Source organism: Neofelis nebulosa, chromosome 8, assembly GCF_028018385.1.
Source record: "Neofelis nebulosa isolate mNeoNeb1 chromosome 8, mNeoNeb1.pri, whole genome shotgun sequence".
In the NCBI taxonomy this organism is placed as follows: domain Eukaryota; kingdom Metazoa; phylum Chordata; class Mammalia; order Carnivora; family Felidae; genus Neofelis; species Neofelis nebulosa.
The window spans coordinates 127,063,442-127,083,175 of record NC_080789.1 but is presented as its reverse complement, the minus strand read 5'-3'; the positions used below and the strand labels follow the sequence as shown (position 1 = coordinate 127,083,175).

The 19,734-nt window shown below is 36.9% G+C and overlaps 1 protein-coding gene across 15 annotated transcripts in view; it reads right to left on the bottom strand.

The window, feature by feature from the left end:
* Positions 1-19,734, bottom strand: part of TRDMT1 (tRNA aspartic acid methyltransferase 1) — a 93,578-nt gene that overhangs the window by 34,597 nt on the left and 39,247 nt on the right. For 14 of the 15 annotated variants that reach the window (XR_009247760.1, XM_058681806.1, XM_058681805.1 and 11 more), the window contains one exon: positions 11,580-11,689. Coding sequence is in view for 11 of the 15 variants with exons in the window: in XM_058681812.1 (XP_058537795.1) it covers positions 11,580-11,689 (110 nt within the window). In the remaining 4 variants the exon portion in view is untranslated. Of the gene's footprint in view, positions 1-11,082; positions 11,134-11,579; positions 11,690-19,734 lie in introns of those variants that run through there. The other variant, XM_058681803.1, reaches the window with a different exon arrangement.

Below are 19,734 nucleotides of genomic sequence, written 5' to 3'. Positions count from 1 at the left end.
AGTTCCCCTACTAACTTTATTACTTCTTTTTGCAGAAAGTCTCCTCTCTATTCTTATACTTAACTTTCATTTAAACTTTAGGAATAACTTGGTAGGTTAGAAAACTTTTGACTATTTTTAGTAAATTTATAGTTAACCTAAAGAGAACTGAAATTTGTACACTATTCAGTCATATTTCCATTTTTCAAATCTTTTATTCCCATGTGGGTCCTGCAGATTTCTTAAGTTTATTTCTCGGTGTTTATAAGTTTCTTGTTGCTACTATAAATAGGAACTTTCTTCTATTATATTTTCTCACAGGTCTTTGTTTATATATATAAGCTACTGGTTATCATATGTTTTGTAACCAGTCTCCGTATTAAACGTACTAATTGTTCCTCATCGTATTTTTAGCACAGTATGTTTTCTGTTTTCCAGGCCTATACAATTATTCTTTAGAATCCTCCTTGATAGTTATATGCTATTTCCCTTGTGTGAGTATATTACCTAACATCTACAACAATATTAAATAACAATGTCAATGGTGGACATCCTTGTTTTATTCATTATTTTAGCGAGAATGCTTTTAAAGTTTTACTATGTTACTGGACTTGGAGATATATGTGTGTGTGTGTGTGTGTGTGTGTGTGTGTGTGTTTAAACAGAAATATACACGTGCACACACACACGTAAAGCCACTAAATAACATATGTGTCTGTAGTAGTACACATATGTCCTAATTTTATTAAGGGAGATTAAAAACCCAAATGCAGAAAACCCTGCATTTGGTCAACTATTTTCTAATACATAGTTTTGCTGTTTCCCATTATTAACATGTTGAATAGTATTAATAGAATTCCTAAGTACTAAACTATTATATTCCCCAAAACAAAATCCATTTTGGTTATGCTACATTATTCTTTTAATGTGCTTCTGTCATATTTTACTTAGAATTACTGTGTTTATATTCATAAGACAATGATTTTCCTGTATTGTGGCATATGGTAGGTATCCAATAAAAACTGAGTGGATATTTCCTACCATTTCCTGTTCTGTGAACTCTCATGTTATTTTGTGCATAAATATGACAATCCTTCTTGAGGACCGTACTAATCATCATTATAAAGTAACTTTCTATGACTCTTAAATGCTCTGGCCTTGGAATCCATTCTAACTAATACCAGTTCTGAAACTGTTAGCCTTTGTTTCCATTTGCCTGGTATTTGTCCTCGTTTTTAACCCAATATGTTGCTCATTCAACAGTGTTCAGAAAGTAATCCACCAATATTTCAGAGGATCTACCCTCTGCTAGGCACTGTGCCGAGTCTGCGACAAGGAACAAACCAGACAAGGTTTCTGCTCACGTGAAGTTTGTACAGTACTACTAATTCCTCATTTTCTACCTAGATATATTAGCCTGCAGTTTTATTACTAGCTGTCTTTATAACCGAAGAGTCCTGCTCCTGGTTCTAAACCTCCCTGTGATTTTTTGGGCCTGACTGTGGGCAGTTACAAAGGCTGCCCTTCCCACTCCAGACTCCGAACACAGCCAGCACGTCGCAGGCTCTGCGAGCTGTCACAGTCGAGGATGCAGGCGCCCTGGCCAGCACGGTCTTCACAGATTTGCACGTCTAGGTCACTTCAAGCAGCTCTGTCAAGGCCTCCTTCCCGGAGAAGGTGGTGGAAACCTTGAAGACACTTCTCCCCACTCTGAATGGTACTCAGCACTTGGCATTCCTAGCCCTCCCCTCTCACAATTTCCCCAAGGCCGGGGCTCCCTGGACGGTGAGCTGACCCCCACATCTGTGCTGACACCCCGGGCTCTCCCTCCGTACGCTGTCGCATGGGGGAAATGCAGCAGGGGGCCCTGGCGGTTCCTCTTATTGCACAGAATTGCTTATACCACCGCAGTAAGTGAAAAAGGCTTCACTCTTTCATTTTCGCCTTGCTGTTTGAATGAAAACTACTCTGACCCCTGAGAGCTCCGCTGTCTTTCCCAGCCCAACTAAGCTCCTAACAGTAACATCAAATAATGTCCTAAAAATCCCCACCTTCATTTATCTTTCAAATAGACATATTTTTTGAGTCTCACTGTCCTACTTCAATCACATTATTATCTCTACAGCGCGAAGATTCACACAGTTTTACACATCTGTTTTCTAACCCTAATTTCTTTCCTAACACGGTAGCTTTATTCCTGGGTTCTCTACTTGGATTCATCTCTTGGTTAGATTGAGTGAGTCATTTTCTCAATAAGGGCTCACAGGTACTATGGCTCATGAATTGCCGTAGGTTTTATTTGGGGAATTTCCCCCTCTGTTTCTGTTAATATTTTTTCCCCATTTGCCTTATTGTCTTCTCCAGAGGTTCTAATTACTTTTTTTTTTTTTAACGTTTATTTATTTTTGAGACAGATAGAGACAGAGCATGAACGGGGGAGGTTCAGAGAGAGGGAGACACAGAATCTGAAACAGGCCAGGCTCCAGGCTCTGAGCCGTCAGCACAGAGCCCGACGCGGGGCTCAAACTCACGGACCGCGAAATCATGACCTGAGCTGAAGTCGGCCGCTTAACCGACTGAGCCACCCAGGCGCCCCAGTTCTAATTACTTTTATCTTAGATCACTTTTGTCTTCAGCAGTTACCATTCCTTCTGCAAATTGTGATCTGTATTTCTTTTCCGTTTTAATTTGCTTTATTTTTCTCAAGCTCTCTCCTGCACAATTCTGGTTGCAGCCCTGTACACTTTATTTTTTGCTACTCTGACATGACTTTCATTTTTATAATGGTTTTATTTTTCTCTTTTTTTTCCCAGACTACTGGTAACTTTTCCAGCCCCAATTATTGTCTTACTGCTTTTTGAACTGTTGTATACATCTGATTGAATTCTTGGGTTTTTTTTTTTTCAAGTTTATTATTTATTTTGAGAGAAAGAGTGCACGTGTGAGCAGGGGAAGAGCAGAGAGGGAGAGAGAGCATCCCAAGCAGGCTCTGCACTGACAGTGTAAAGGCTTGATCCCACCAGTGTGAGATCATGAGCTGAGCCAAAATCAAGACTCGGTTGCTTAAGTGACTGAGCCACCCTGGCGCCCCAAGTTCTTGTTTTGAAGATGTGTTATTTAATGCTTAAAGCTCATAGAGGCATGTATGTTTGAAATTTCCTTCTAGTTCTTAATATAATTTTCTGTTGTATATTCTGCTTTTTGTTTACACATCTTACCTTGTTTTAAAATTAGTATATTAGTATAGCCTCAAATAGGTTCCTGTCTAATTTTTGTGTTTTTTTGTTTTTTTTTTTTTTTTTTTTTTTTGCGGAAGGGGGAGGGGCAGAGAGCCTTAAGAGAGAACCTTAAGCAGGCTCCACACTCCGCACAGAGCCCTAGGCGGGGCTTGACTCAGGACTATGAGATCATGACCTGAGCCGAAAGCAAGAGTTGGATGCTCAACTGACTGAACCACACAGGTGCCCCTATTACTCATTTTTTGACGCAGGCCACGTGAATGGAGGAGTCTGCTGGGAAATAAGGTGAAACAGATACATGGCTGCCACACCGCTCCCAGGAAGGACCTGCAGTGGCCTCTACCCTAAGGGCTTGCCTCTGTCCAGAGCCTGATCTCACATTCAGGGCCAGCAGGAAGTCGGCCGCGGTTACCACCGCACTTTCCGCCAGTGATCTGGGTTTTTCAAATGTCTCCTCTCCTGACCGAGAACAAGCAACTGCTGGTGCATTTGGTCCTCTTCCTTGCCATTCCTTCCGTCTTGATTCTGCACAAGACACGCAAAGATTTGCCTGCAGCTGTGCCGTCTTCAGTCAGTTCCGTCTCATTTCCGTGACACTGGACACTATTCTTCACAGTTTTCTTTCTTGTTTTAGCTTATGTCTAATCCCTACATTCATTAATAATGGTTTTTCATTCCCCTTTTCCCCTTCTTTTCTTCTTTCTATCAGGAAAAGGAATAGAGTTATGTAATAGAAGTATCTTCTCAATGCCACATTTGATCAGAAATCCCAAAGAAAACCATTTACAAGTTCAAGTTCTGTACTGGTCGATAAATTCGTGAAGGCAAAGACTATAGCTTCTTCAGATCTGTGCTCTCTCCAAGGGCTCAATACCCTGCATGTATTAAATGCTCAAATGACCAATATATGTTGTTTTATAAAACTGAAAATCCCTAGAGCCTCTCATCACTCCTAAGTTTTCCATTCAATTTCTACCCCCTTTTGAAACATGACTCTCAGCCTAGCTCCTATATATTTGACCTAGACATGATAACACTCTCTCCACATCAGACCAGGGATATAAGGAATACCAAAGAAGAAACTGAAAGCCATAGGAAGGCAAGCTTTTTTCTTACAGACAGACTTACAGAGCTTACAGACAGTGAGCTGGAGGTACCTATCTCCATTCTTCCCTTTTCCTAGCCTTCTTAGATCATAAGCAAATAATATGACTTATTATCATCTATTAAAAGTGGCAGTGAAGTATAATTAGCACTAAAACAGGGCAGAGTGCTAGAAGGCAGGAAGCTACACAGGGAAAGAGAGGCAGAAATCTGCATGGCATTCACTTTGAGTGTCTGGTTGGATATCAATCTATGAGCGCATCAGGGGACATGCCATGAGGGAGGGCAAAGGACTACTGCTGCGAAAAGCACAATTACTGGGGAGCTGTAAGCCAAAAAACTAGGACACCCAGAGTAGGAAGACCTAGTTGAGTACATGGGCTATTTTATTATTATTATTATTATTATTATTATTATTATTATTATTATCGGAGTGTAGTTGGCATATGATGTTATATTAGTTTCAGGCATACAACACGGTGATTCAATGAGGGTTCATTTTTCTCCACATCCTTGCCAACGCTTATTACTATTTCTTGTCTTTTTGATACTAACCATTCTAACAGCTGTGAGGTGATACCTCATTGTGGTTTTGATTTGCATTTCCCTGAGGATTAGTGATGTTGAGCATCTTTTTCTGTATCCATGAGGTATTTAATAGAGATCTAAGAAAGGTCATATCTTAGTAGTGGGATGAGACTAGCCTCACAGTAAAAGCTAGTCAAGACCCACTTGAAAAAAATGCTTAAAAACATACCCTGAGAGAATTAAGCTGATCTGCAATTAACTGCCTGTGAGAACAAAATCCAATATTCCTTAAAGGGTTACAACAAACTGGCTACAATGCCAGGCTCCTAATAAAAAATTACGAGAATGCTAAGAAACAAGATAATGTGACCCATAAGCGGGAAGGGGGTGAAGGGCAAGAGGTGGGGGTGGGGAAGTTCATCAGTAGAAAGAAACCCAGCAATGAGAGAGATGATGGAATTAGCAAAGGTTTTAACAGTCAAAAATATCATCAATTTTTTCAAAGGCCTAAAGAAAACAAAAACATGGAGACAAATTGAATACATGAAAAAAGTTAACTGAAACTTCTAAAAATGAAAAAAAATTGAAACAAAAAGTTACGCACTGAAAAAAAATAAGAACTTGAAGATATAACAATATGGCATGTTCCCAAATGAAGCATATAGAGAAAAGGAGAGTAAAAATGAATACCTTCAGTGACCAGCAGGACAATATGAAGGGATCTAATACATGCATAATTTGAGGTAAAGTGAAAATAGGGAACAGAGAAAATATTTGAATAATGACTAAAACCTTCCCAAATTTGATGAAAACTATAAACAAGAAAAGCACAAGGCCCAAGCAGAATGAATAAAGAAAAACATACAAAAACATATTAAATAACATTTCTGAAAACAAGTGATAGGGACAAAATGTTAATTGTAGGGGCGCCTGGGTGGCGCAGTCGGTTAAGCGTCCGACTTCACCCAGGTCACGATCTCGCGGTCCGTGAGTTCGAGCCCCGCGTCAGGCTCTGGGCTGATGGCTCAGAGCCTGGAGCCTGTTTCCGATTCTGTGTCTCCCTCTCTCTCTGCCCCTCCCCCGTTCATGCTCTGTCTCTCTCTGTCCCAAAAATAAATAAAAAAACGTTGAAAAAAAAAAAAAAATTTAAAAAAAAAAAAAAAAAAAAAATGTTAATTGTAGCCAGAGAAACATATAATATATTAAGAGAAATGAAAATAAGAATTATTAGACTTCTGACCAGAAATTAAGCAAACCAGGTAAAGATGGAAAGTGCTGGAAAACTGTTTTAATTCATAGAAAATATGAACTTATGAAAACATCTTTCAAAAATGAATGCAACCAAGGATTCAGTGAAAATTCTATTTTACAATAAAGACAAAGTAAAATACTTCTGCACTCACAAAAAACTGAGAAATTGGTCACCTGCCAAATGCTCATGACAGGAAATGCTAAAGGTTCTTCAGGAAGAAGGAAATTATACCACATGCAAACTTTGATTTCAAAAAAAAATGAAGAGTGTTAAAAATAGTAGATGATATGTAAATAAATATGAAACATTTCAGGTCTCTTTAAAACTTTTAATAAATATTTGACTACTTAATCCAAAAACACTAACAATATATTTGAGGTTTTAATAAACATAGGAGTAAAATGTATGACAATAATAGCAAAATATTCTGGAGAGTAAAATGGATGTATATACTGTTGAATTAATTTATGAAGTGCTATATGTTATTTGAAGGTGGGCTTCCATAAGTTAAAGACGCATACTGTAAACCCTAGAGTAGCCACTAAGAAAATAAGACAGATACAAATAGTAAGATATACCTAATAGCCATTAGTGGAGAAACAGACGGAAAAATAGAAAACAAATAACAAGGTAGTAGAATTAAAATAATATTAATAACAAAATTAAATGTAAATGTATTCCAATTAAAGGGTAGAGGTTGCCAGACTGAATAAAAAAGCAAGACCCAGCTATACACTGTCTACAGCAAATCTAATTTAAATACAAAGATATAAGTAGGATAAAATTTAAAGGATGGAAAAAGATAAACATGCAAACATTAATCATAAGAAAGAAGAAATGGCTGCATTAATATCAGGAAAAGTAGACTTCAGAACAAGAAATACTTCCTAGGGTTAAAAAGGAACATTTCATGATGATAAAGGGGTCAATCACAAAAAAAAAATTACAAAGTATGTACACTTAATAACAGAGCTTCAAGATAAAATGAAGCAAAAACCGACAACACCGAAAAAAGAGACACATTTATGACCGTAATTGGAGATTACAACACCCCTTTCTCAGCACCTGATAGAAAAAATCAGTAACAATATAGAAAAATTGAACACTAACAACCAACTTGACCTAACTGGCATTTACTGAGTATTCCACCCAACAAGAGAAGAATACATTCTTGGGGCACCTGGGTGGCTCAGTCAGTTAAGTGCCTGACTCTTGATCTCGGCTCGGGTCATGATCTCAAGGTTTGCGAGTTCAAGCCCCACATGAGGCTCTGTGTTTACATCGCAGAGCTTGCTTGGGATTCTGTCTCTCGTTCTCTCTGCCCCTCCCCTGCTGTGCTCTCTGTCTCTCTCAAAATAAATAAACTAAAAGAAAAGTTAAAAAAAAAAAGAAAAGAAAATAATACATTCTTTTCAATAGCATATAGAGCATTCACTAGACAAAATGAATTCTGGCCTATAACAAAGTCACAACAAATTTAAAATAACTGAAATCATACACAGTATGACCAAAATAAAACAGAAATGAGAAATCAATAACAGAAAGCTATCTGGAAATATCATGAATATTTGGAAAGTTAAACCCATACTTATACATAATGCAGGGGCCAAAGAAGAAATCAGAAGGCAAATTGGAAAATATTTTGAACTGTATGAAAATGAACACACAACATATGACAATTTGTGAAATGTAGTCAAAACTTAGGAAAATTTACAACACTAAATGTTTATACAAAAAAAGGAAAACAATCTCAAGTCAATCATCTAAGTCCCACTGTAAGAAGTATTAAAAATTTCAAATGCAAAGTAAGTAGAAAGAAATAATAAAGATAAACAGAAATTAGTGAAATAGTAAACAAATGAATAATAGATAAATTCAATTGCATCCACAGCTGGTTACTTAAAAAGACCAATAAAATTGGTAAACCTCCAGCTTCATTAGCAGAGGAAAAAAAAAAAAGATACAAATAACTAACATTAGGAATGACATATGGTGCATCACTATCGAGTTCACATGTAGAAAAAGGATATAAGGAAATATGAAAAATGTCAAGCCAATACATTTGACAAATTAGATAAAATGGATAATTTCTTCAAAGATCACAAATTTCTAAAACTAAACAAAAAAATAAATAGAAAGCTTTACTGGTATTGTAACAATTAAAGAAATTAAATTCATAGTTTAAAATCTTCCCACAAAGAAAACTCTAGGCCCACATAGCTCCATTAACTCAATTCTATCAAACATTTATAGAGGAACTAATACTTGTTTTTCAAACTCTTACAAAAAGTATAAGGCTAATATGACCCTAATATCAAAACCATACTAAAAAGCTGAGGAGAATGTAAAAATATCTAACAAAATATTAACAAATGAAAACAAACAAATTTTTATTACATAAAAAAGATAGTAGATCATGACCAGGTGGGATTTATCCAGGAATGCAATACTGAGTTAATATTCAAAAAAAGTTATTGATATAATCACTGTATTACCAGAATAAAAGGGGAGAATGCTATAATCATGCCAAAAGATGCAAGAAAGATAGCATTTGAAAAACTAAACATCCATTCCTCATAAAAATTCTCAGAAAATGTAATAAAAAGAAACTTAATAAAATGCATCTATAAAAAATCTACAACTAACATCATACTAAATGGTGAATGACTGAAGGTTCTGCCCCTAGAATCTAGAAGAAGGCAAGGATACCCAAGCCAATCCTATTTAATCAATACAGTACAGAAGATCCTATACAATGCAATAAGAAAAAAGTAACCCTGATTGGAGGGGAAAGCAAAACTCTTTATTCTCAGATAGTATTTGTGTGTATGTGGAAAAATCCTAAAAAATCAAAGCTATCAGAATAAATTAATATAACAAAGTCACAAGATACAAGGTGAAGGTCAAGAAACACAATTACGTGTATTCTTATATGCTAGCAATAAACAATTAAAAATATATTTTTTAACAAACACCACTTACAATAGCATCAAAACCCACAGGTATTTAGGGATTAATTAACTAAAATGTGTGCAAGACTTGTACACTAAGTAGTATAAAATATTGCTGATATAAATTAAAGAACATCTAAATAAATGAAGAGAGATACCATATTCATGGACTGAAAGACTCAATTTTATTAAGATATCAGTTCTTCCAAAACCGATCAGTGCAATTCCAATAAAAATGTTTTTTTTTTTTTTTACTCATAGAAATTGGCAGGGTGATTCTGAAACTTACACACAAATGTAAATGACAGTGTAACCAAAATAATGTTGAAAAAGAAAAACAGAAATTCGAGAACTTACACCACCTGAATTCAATACATATTATAAAGCTATAATAATCACAAGAGTGTGCTATTGGTGTAAGGAAAAACATACAGATACTACTGAAGACAGTCTGGAAATAGACTCACACATTTATGACTTAGTTTTTTAATAAAGGTGTCAAGGAAATTGAGGAAAGGATAATCATTTCAGAAATGGTGCCAGGACAATGTTATATGCACTTGGAAAAAAATAAATGCTACTTCAAATTACACACAAAAAGTAACTCTAAATGAGTCAGAAATCTAAATAGAAAAGCCAAAACCATAAAATTTCTAGAAGAGGGAAAAATAGGGTAAACAAAGATTTTTTTTTAGAACACATAAAAACGTGACCCAAAAACAAAAAAAAAGATAAATAACATGTGCAATTTGATGAACACAGTTAAGGAAATGAAAAGACAAGTTACAGAACTGGAGGAAATCTTTGTTATATATATTCTGACAAACAACTTGAATCCAGAAAACTTAATAAGCCTTTCAACTAAATGATGATATTACAAACACACCAAGTAATAAAAATTGGGCAAGAAATTTCATCACCGAAGAAAACACAGAAATAGCCGAGAAGTACATGAAACGATGCTCAACATTATTAGCCAGCAGGGAAATGCAAATTAGAATCAGCACACACGAAAGAATCACAATACCTCTGTATGCTCACTGGAATGGCTACAATTTTAAAAACTGACAATATCAGGGACACTTTGGTGGCTCAGTCTGTTAAGTGTCCAACTTAGGCTCTGACCATGATCTCGTGGTTTGAGTTCGAGCCCCGCGTCGGGCTCTGTGCTGACAGCTCAGAGCCTGAAGCCTGTTTCAGATTCTGTTGTCTCCCTCTCTCTCTGCCCCTCCCCCGCTCTATCTGTGCGTCTCTCTCTCAAAAATAAATAAACGTTAAAAAATGACAATATCAAGCGCTGTAAGGATGTGAAACAACTGAAACATGTACGTGGATTATGAGACTGTAAGACGGTATAAGCACTAGAGAAAGCAGTTAGCATTTTCTCATAAAATTAAAGAAACCTACTATATGACCCAGAAATTCCAGTTCTGGGTATTCATCTACAAGAAATGAAAACAAAGGTTCACACAAAAACTTGTACATGAATGTTCATAGCAACTTTTTTGTGATGGTCGAAAACTGGAAACAACCTAGATGTCTAACATCATGTGAATGGACATATACACTGTAGTGTAAAATATTCACTGTACAGAATATGACTCAGCAATAACAAAGAGCAGACTACCGATATGCACAACAACATGGGTGAATTCAAAAAACATTATGTTACACAGAAAAGTTACACCCAAAAAACTCACCCTCATGATTTTATTTGTGATGTATTAGAAATGGAAAATTTAATCTGTAATGACAGAAAGATCAGTAGTTGCCCGGGGTTCGGGCACCAAGGAACACTGTAGGGGATGGGCGTTCTAAGTCTTGATTGCGGTGGTTACGCACTTGTATGTACTGGTCAAAACTCAAACTACACGCCTTAAATGAGTGCAATTTATTGTATAAATTATGGCTTCATGAGAAATTCATTGTAAAAGTCGTCACAACAAGAAAATGAGAGAAAAAAACAATTTCATATTATTTTTAAAATAACTATTATTTACTAACACTATTTAAAAATAGCGTTAAATACCTCTGCTGAGTTCATCACATGTACTTTTAACCTTTAATTTTGACAGGCTTGCTAAAATAAGAAGCATTCAATAAGTAATAGCCAATGACTGCCTCTCTCTCTCTCTCTCTCTCTCTCTCTCTCTATATATATATATATACACATACATATTATAGATGTGACTATTGCTTGAAAGTAAAGAATTAATCAAAGTTTAATGCCATTAGAGAACCATGAATTTAGGAGTCAAACATATTCTTACGTTTCATTCCCTTGTCTCAGAAACCAAAATACTGAACTCTCTCACTCTCTTACACTGAAAATTAAAAATAAATAAAGGCAAAATAGAGTATGCCATCTTCCGACAGAACAGAAAATGTCGATGCCCTTCTCCTAAACTTCTCATTCGTATATAACTTATTCTCCGATTAACACACCATCAATCAGTATCATACAGTGTTTTTCAATCACGTTTTCCTCGCCATCTACTTATCAAAGCAATAAGCATGATTACTCACTTCAATTGTCTTGGCCAGTAACTGAGTGTGAGGAAAATTGTACGCGTACACTTCATTAGCGACAGTGTTTACATCAATGGCAGCCACCACTTGTGCAGGAATACAGCTTTCTGTAATGACAAATGGAATATCTTAAAATGCAAAGTCCTCAGTATCAACGTGTTCACTTTACAGAGAAGTCAAAGTAGCAGAACTGTGCAGCGCGTTTCCTCACTAGCCAGAGCTCAGACTTCCGTGGCTGACCAGGCTGCGGGAGTCGGGCACGAAGTGAAAGACGTGCATACTTCCGGCTCATTACTCTAAACAGCATTCTGAAGCTAAAAATGAGAATTAAATGTTTTAGTCAGTATTTCTGACCTTTGCCTTCCTCACTCCATTAAGATACACACAAGTTAAATAGAAAGTTCTCGTAAGTTCAAACAAACCAAAAATAGGATAGTTAAGTATATTCTTAAAAACTGTATCACGTGGAAGTTTATATAAATAAATTAACTACCATTTGCTCTTCACCTTCTAATGTTAGTATAAAGCTGCTTCCCAATATCACTACAAATGCTTTTAGTTAAATTTGGGGGATTTCTTTAACAATAATATTATTGAGATATAATTTACCTTCCAAAAAAATTCACCTGTTTGAGGCATAGGCAAGTTTTGAAATGAAATGAACAGTTAAGTGGTGTCCAAATGTATAAAACACATAGACTAAAAAAAATATATATATATTGACAGCCTAGGACAGAATGTAAGAAGAGCAAGGGAAATAATTCCAAGGGCATGCCTTCGCTGCCCTTCTATCTTGCTGCTAAAAAAATAATAATAATAATTTTCAGAATGGTATCAGATTCAGAGTTCTGCTATAGCCCTTCACTGGCAGTCAACAATGAGGCTATGTAAACACACATAGCTGCTGTTAGATTTTGCAATTACCACCCCCTTGCACTCTTTACTCAAACACATGCAAAACTAATCATGTATATATACTGACCTAAATCAGGAGAAAATGTGAAGTTTTAAAAATAATAGTATTTGAGACTTCTGAGGAACACCATAAGAAAAATATTACAAAATTGCATAATACCTCCCAATAGCTATTTCTTTAATAACCATTTGCTGTTAATAGTTAGCACAGGTAGACCAAATATCAAAAAATGAAAAGAAAATTTAGTGGTGAGAAGCTAGGGCTCATGCAGCAGGCACCAGAAATAAAACCCAGATCATAGAAGATGGAGTAAAGAGGAAGGCTCACACACACTCAGAAAATAATCACAGCCATTCACTGAGGCCTAAGAGTGAAGATGCCAGACACAAAACAAGGGCGTGAATGTCTTTAAGTACATATTTGCTGAAGACACTCGGCCAGGCCCAGCTATCTCCTAGGTATATATCACTGGAAACTCTGAGGTCCGGAGAGTAATATCGTATAGCTGACTCCAACCGAGTTTAAAAGCAGTAACTAGTCCCTTGCCTTGATATGAAGTTGTACATAATATCTTTGTCAAGGGCATCAGAGAAATCTTGAAACACAAATCAAGAAGGCTTTTAAACAAACAAGAAAATGAGTATATAAGGATCATTTTGCAAAATCACAGACCTGTTATAATTCAGGTCAAGAACTAAGTTACTACTAAGCACTGTAAGAGAGCTCAGAATTAAATCAACTTTATTGAACTATTTTACTGTTCTGCTGAATAAGATATCTTATGAGCATGATGTAGCCTGCTTGCATTTCCACAATATATGCAGCAAACTGGGATTACCTGGAGTTGATTAATATGACTTTTCTCTTCTTTCAGGCTGATTGACAATCTACAGTGATGTGCTGAATCTGTACCACAATCAATAATTAATTTTATGTTCTTGCATCATGTGCCCGAAAGACATAAAAACTTACAAAAATAACTGCCAAATAAATGTTTTATGTGGCTATCTAAGAACTGATGAACCGAAAATTCTCAGAAAACAAGAGATTTTAAAAGTCAATAAGCAAATGCACTGTTTACACATTACTGTGGATTGTTGTAAAATTAGGATCCACTGCATGACCTAAAAAGTTACTTCCATGATGAGAAATGGATGTACCAAGATATTGCTGACAGTAATTCAACTTGCTTTTTCAAAACAGAATTGTTCTGGGGTATGGACATGTTTCTAAGGAAACATTTAGACTTATAAATAACAATTTAAAAAAGCAAACCTGTCAATTCTGTCAAAATCTGGACTTGAGATCCAAAGACAAGTTGACTAATATTTTCTACTATATACTTGAAAAATCCAAAAATCTTTGTCAAGCCACATACACATATTTTGAAAATGTTTACTAAAAGTATCTAAGTGAATATAATTCACTTAGTGAATTTTGTACAAGTGAGCTAGATCTATTACTTAAATCATGCAGCAGCAGTGATTCTTGAAAAGAGAATTGGGGAAAGGGAACCCATCAGGATCTTCTAGTGGGATGGAGCATGGGATGTGTTTTCAGCACTTTGGTCTATTGCTTTACCTGGATTTTATTCATGATATTTCAGTTATTACACTGGACTGTGTACGTATCAACAGGAAACATGGGTATAAAAGGTGAGACACTCTAGTTAGAGAAATGCGTATAAATGCTGTGAAAATATTGTCAGATCAGATGTACAAGGAAAGACAAGAGGTATCGTACTATTTACATGAGGACTGAATTGAAAAAGGTAGATTTAGTTATACCAGGAGAGATTTCTAGGGAAATGTAAGAAATGTCACTGACAATACATGCATAAGTCCTGTTCTCAAATATGTCTCAAGTAGGCAAGAATATCTCTCTCTCTCTCTCTCTCTCTCTCTCTCTCTCTCTCTCTCTCTCTCACACACACACACACACACACACACACACACACACACACACACCCTATGTGAATAGCAATAATTTTCCTTCTTTTTCTGATCACTCTTTCTGGAGAAGTTGTAGGAAAAACCTCTGGTTGGTAGTAGTGAAAAGGCACAAGTTCACGCTCTACCTGCCTTTCCTAACCAAATAAATCAGAAAGTTTAATTGTGCATAGTTACTAAGGTGGGGGAAAAATTCTGTTTTTAAAAATGTAAATATAAAATTAACCAGTCCACTTGGAAATAAGAAAAGTAGCTTAATTTTTCTTTGTTTTCTTTATCATTTATTTTCTGACTTGTACCTTATATGGGTGAGTAATTATTTGAATGAGCTCATTATAATCACACCTGAGACACCGAATCAGGTACGTTAATATTGACACCTAGTTGTGAAATGAAAGGTGAGTTGAACATATCCAATGTCTATTTCCTTTCATTCAAAGTGATAGCTTAAGAATAAAAAAGTACTATGCAAAAACAGACCTGAAAGGATTCTGGATTTAAAATGATTACTAACGAGGCACCTGGGTGGCTCAATGGGTTAAGCATCAGATTCTTGATTTTAGCTCAGGTCATGATTTCACAATCATGAGTTCGAGCCCCGCATTGGGCTCCAAGCTTAGCATGAAGCCTGCTTAAGACTCTCTGTCTCTCTTCCTCTGCCCCTCTCCCCCACTCACGCACTCTTTTTCTCTCAAAAACATAAATAAAATAAATAAGATGATTGCTAAGTGTTTTATCACTATTAGCAAAGTATATTTCTTTTCTTTTTAAAGATTCTTGCATTTTAAAACTTGCAAATAAATTCTCTGAATTAAATAAAATTTAAAATAAGTCTCAATTTTTTTACAAAGTCCATTAATTTCCTTAGAAAATCGCCTTAGGGGGCGCCTGGGTGGCTCAGTCGGTTAAGCGGCCGAAATCGCTCAGGTCATGATCTCGCGGTCCATGAGTTCGAGCCCCGCGTCGGGCTCTGTGCCGACGGCTCAGAGCCTGGAGCCTGTTTCGGATTCTGTGTCTCCCTCTCTCTGACCCTCCCCCATTCATGCTCTGTCTCTCTCTGTCTCAAAAATAAATAAATGTTAAAAAAAAAATCGCCTTAGAAGTTTAGCTAACAGTAAACCAAAAAAACTTACTTTGGGTCAAGATATACACTAGATCTTTCTTACTAAGACCTAACTAAATACAAGAGCTCATCAACCAGAAAGTAGACAGGAACCACTTGAGACCTGTGTACAGACCAGAGCTGGGGAAGTGGGACAAGAGACAAAGGTGCCAACTAATATTTAAAAAGGAGCACACTGAATTTACATGGAAAGAAAAATAAAGATGCTATGCCAGATAACAGTGCAATGTGGAGAAGAGGAGACAATGCATTCTGATTAGGACCTTGAGAACGGAAATGAAGATGTTAAGAAAAAAGAAGAACGTGATAGTTTGTGCTCTCTGGCCTTTCTACTATCGGTTTGTTTCTACTGTGGAAAAATAAATGGAATGGCTGCACTCTAATCACCATGTTAGTCCATGAAGAGAAGGGCCGCTTTCCAGGCTGATGAGGCAAAGAAGGAGAAGGAGCGGACGTCCTGAAGGATTTCACAGAGTTGCTGTAGCATCCCTGGATTACTACGTCTAGACATATTTTATGTGAGAAACAAATTTTGACCTTTTGGACACCATTATTTTGGATGTCTCTATCATGGACAGTTGAACCTAATCCTAATGAATGCATGAACCCAATCCTAACAGTTACCCCCGCTGTTCAGCCAGGGTGTGTGTGCACACGCGCGACGAGAGAATTTCAGGTTCAGTTCCTATTTAGACCAGATCAATGTACTTGGGCAAACATTTATTGAGTCATGTGTGCAAAACATTTTGTAGACCCACAGGGATGGATACACTAAGTGTATATTTATGGAGGTCAGGGGAGTCTTAAAATTAAAACATTGTTCTTCTCTGAAGTACAAGAATCCCTCCTTTAATATAAAGTTTTCCTTATGAAGGGGATTCCTACTAAGCAAATACTTTCTTCATTATTTTTTAATTTTTATTACTGAAGTACAGCCGGGATACAATATTAGTTTCAGGTGGACCACACAGTGATTCGACAATCCTGTACCTTACTCAGTGCTCACCATGGTAAGTGAAGTCACCATTAACACTATCTCTTCATGATGTTAAAAGTCACATCTATGTTTCCCTGAGAACAACTCTGAAGACTTGATTTAAGGAAATATAAAAAATTTAGAAAACTAAGCAAAATCACACATCAAATAAACAACTCAAAAATCTAATTACTAGCATTACTAGCAATACCAGCACTAATAACACCACCATGATATACCTCAAAATCTCAAAAGCAAAACTGCTGAAACTCTGCAACAATCATAATCAACCTCATGTATTCTCTAACCCCAATAATCTCTCACTGAATACTTGTGCACAGCAAGACTTCCTCAGATGAGTTATCATAATACTGATTAGAAGGTGACACAATAGCTCCCACTAAGGAAGTTCTGGTTTCCTTTTGGAATGATGGCTTGAGTGTTACCCAACAGCCTCTGTGGCTCTTGACATAAAACAAAGGTCAAACTAAAAATATTGATAATGATTACTAAAGAGGGGACACAATCATAATTTCTTTAATTTCTCAGGCTTTCATGCAATAGATCTTTTAATGATTACAAGTGTTCATAAGCCCTTTTTATAAAAGGTGCTTGGTATTTTTAAATGATTTCTTGTCCTAATATTAAGAAATGTCTCCTTCTGGGGTGCCTGGGTGGCTCAGTCGGGTAAGCGACCGACTTCGGCTCAGGTCATGATCTTGCAGTTTGTGAGTTCGAGCCCCACGTCGGGCTCTGTGCTGACAGCTCAGAGCCTGGAGCCTGCTTCGGATTCTATGTCTCCCCCTCTCTCTACCCCTCCCCTGCTCATGCTCTGTGTCTGTCTCTCAGTCTCTCAGTAATAAATAAACATTAAAAAATTAAAAAAAGAAAAAAAAAAAAGAAATGTCTCCTTCCAATTGAAGTTTGATAACTTTTTAAAACTTGGGAAGCAATATCAGATTGCTTATTTTTACATTCTGGTTTTTTTTTTAAAAGAAAAATAAACCTTCATTTGCTTTTGCTTCTTATAGAAAGTCTATATTTTAGAAACTTTATTAAGGGAGATGGTCAGTGTTCAACGGACATGTTTATTTATAAGCTACACACATCAATACATGTAACACTTGATGTCAATTTTTTTAAAAACATGAAAGCTGCTCTTTTTTCTGAACTCCTATCAGTAAATCCACACTTCTTAGTATGATCTCATGGTGCATTGCTGTCTAGCTTTCTCTCTTGACATTGTCCCTCAATCAACCACTTTCTTTCAACTCATACCCACCACACTCATACACATACACTTTTTCCCCAGGTAATACCCAACTACTTATCATGCCCCAGAGGGGCCATAACTTCTCAATCCTAATGCTTCTGTACATAGTTTAAAAGCCTATCCTACCCTGCCCAAGGTCACCATCTTTCTGGTCCTAGCTCATTTTTATTGGTCCCTCAGGACCCATTCAGCTCAGGCATGACTCCTCCAGGGGGCTTTCACTGAGCCGGCCGGATTGAAGTGGGGGCCGGTCCCTCGGGCTGTCACTGCACTGGGTAGTTCACACGGTCAGCACATTTATCCCAGGACACCACCTCTCTCACTAGACTCTGTGATCTGATAGAGCCCACGCCACGGCTCGTGCATCCCAGCCTGACTCACAGCACCCAGACATTTCTACAACTGGCGCCCAATAGGCCTTCAGTAAACATCTGAATGAATAGTATGAAAATGAGTGAATTTGATCTCTAACTTCAACTCCTGATTATTGTTGATTACCCTCTTCAGTGTCCTGTTCCTGGGAACAGGACTAGCTTAAAAGCCTTTAATAATCCTGTACCTAAGTGTTTATCGATGTCTGAAAGACCGTGTTTAAGTAGATTGTTTGACATTCGGGTAAAATTTTAACCTCGGAAACACAATGAAGTTTCCAGAATGGCCTACAAAATTCTATTCATTTTACAAATATGTTAAAGAATAGCACCAATAGGGCTAGCGTCAGGCAGTTATAGACATTCGTTAGAGTACGTATCGTGTACTAGGCACCCGAGATGAGTGGACACCTGTGTTGTGCTTTGCCAGCATCCAGTACCCTTTTTTCTGGCAATAGTCCCAGAGTTTCTTTTGGGGATCTCACCTCACTCACTTTCTTTCAAGTGGTTTAGATAGCCTCAACCCCGTCCCCTAGTTTCTCCGAAAGCGCGTGTCAGATGCCTGAGCCAAGACTTCCAGAGTGGGTTCAGGAAGGGCAAACAAGACAAAATAAGCAACTAGGCACAAGAAGAGAGAACACCTGACTTTTCCTTGGGCAACTAGGAAGAGATGCTTGCTCTTTCTTACCGAGTTTAACCATGGAAGGGAAGGATATTACGTGCAGCAGCAACTACAGCCTTCTGATGCAGTAACGGGAGCATGTATATAAAAATGCACCCACTCTAGAGAGAACAAATTTGAGATAGATATACAGAGAAAGAAAACTGGCTCCTGGCAACATGATGCAAGCCCCTTTAAGCTGCATCCCAAACCAAGCCTATATTTGATTTCAGTCATTACATGAGTATTTACATCTTTTATGTAAACCAGTTTGCATTGTTTTTTGTAACTTGGAAACAACAGTTCTAATAGGCATTTAAGAGAACACACACTGAAATATCACTTGTCACTCTGAAGAAATGCATTTCAAATTCCAACTTGGCAAGCAGAACAACATGAACTTTATCAAAAGCCTTGTGAATGAGAAATTAATTAACCAAACAGAACCAAAATTAATTTACCAAACAGAAGCACATCTCTTCATCAAACACTCCTCAGGTGTCCTAAGTTGAGGCAATAATCGCAGGAGTCCCAATTTGGGGGGCAAGGACTTCATTATAGGGTTACCTAACTACCTTACCCTCTACGTGTATTCTAAAGACAACAAATATGTAGAGAGCACCTGTAAGCTGTATCTCCAGGCTCTTTCAAGGAGCATATAATATTTTCAGTTGAACGGTCTTAACGATTCCTACAAAATTCAAGTTCTGAAAGTAAAAGCAGTCAAAATAGAAATTTCAATTACAGGCAATTCAAAATAAAGAATTGTGTATGATCTATTAACATATAAAAGGATGCTGCACTTCACCAATAATGACAGAAATCCACATTAATCAGTTTTACTTTTCAGATTTAGGAAAGGTCTTATAAAATGAACACTGTC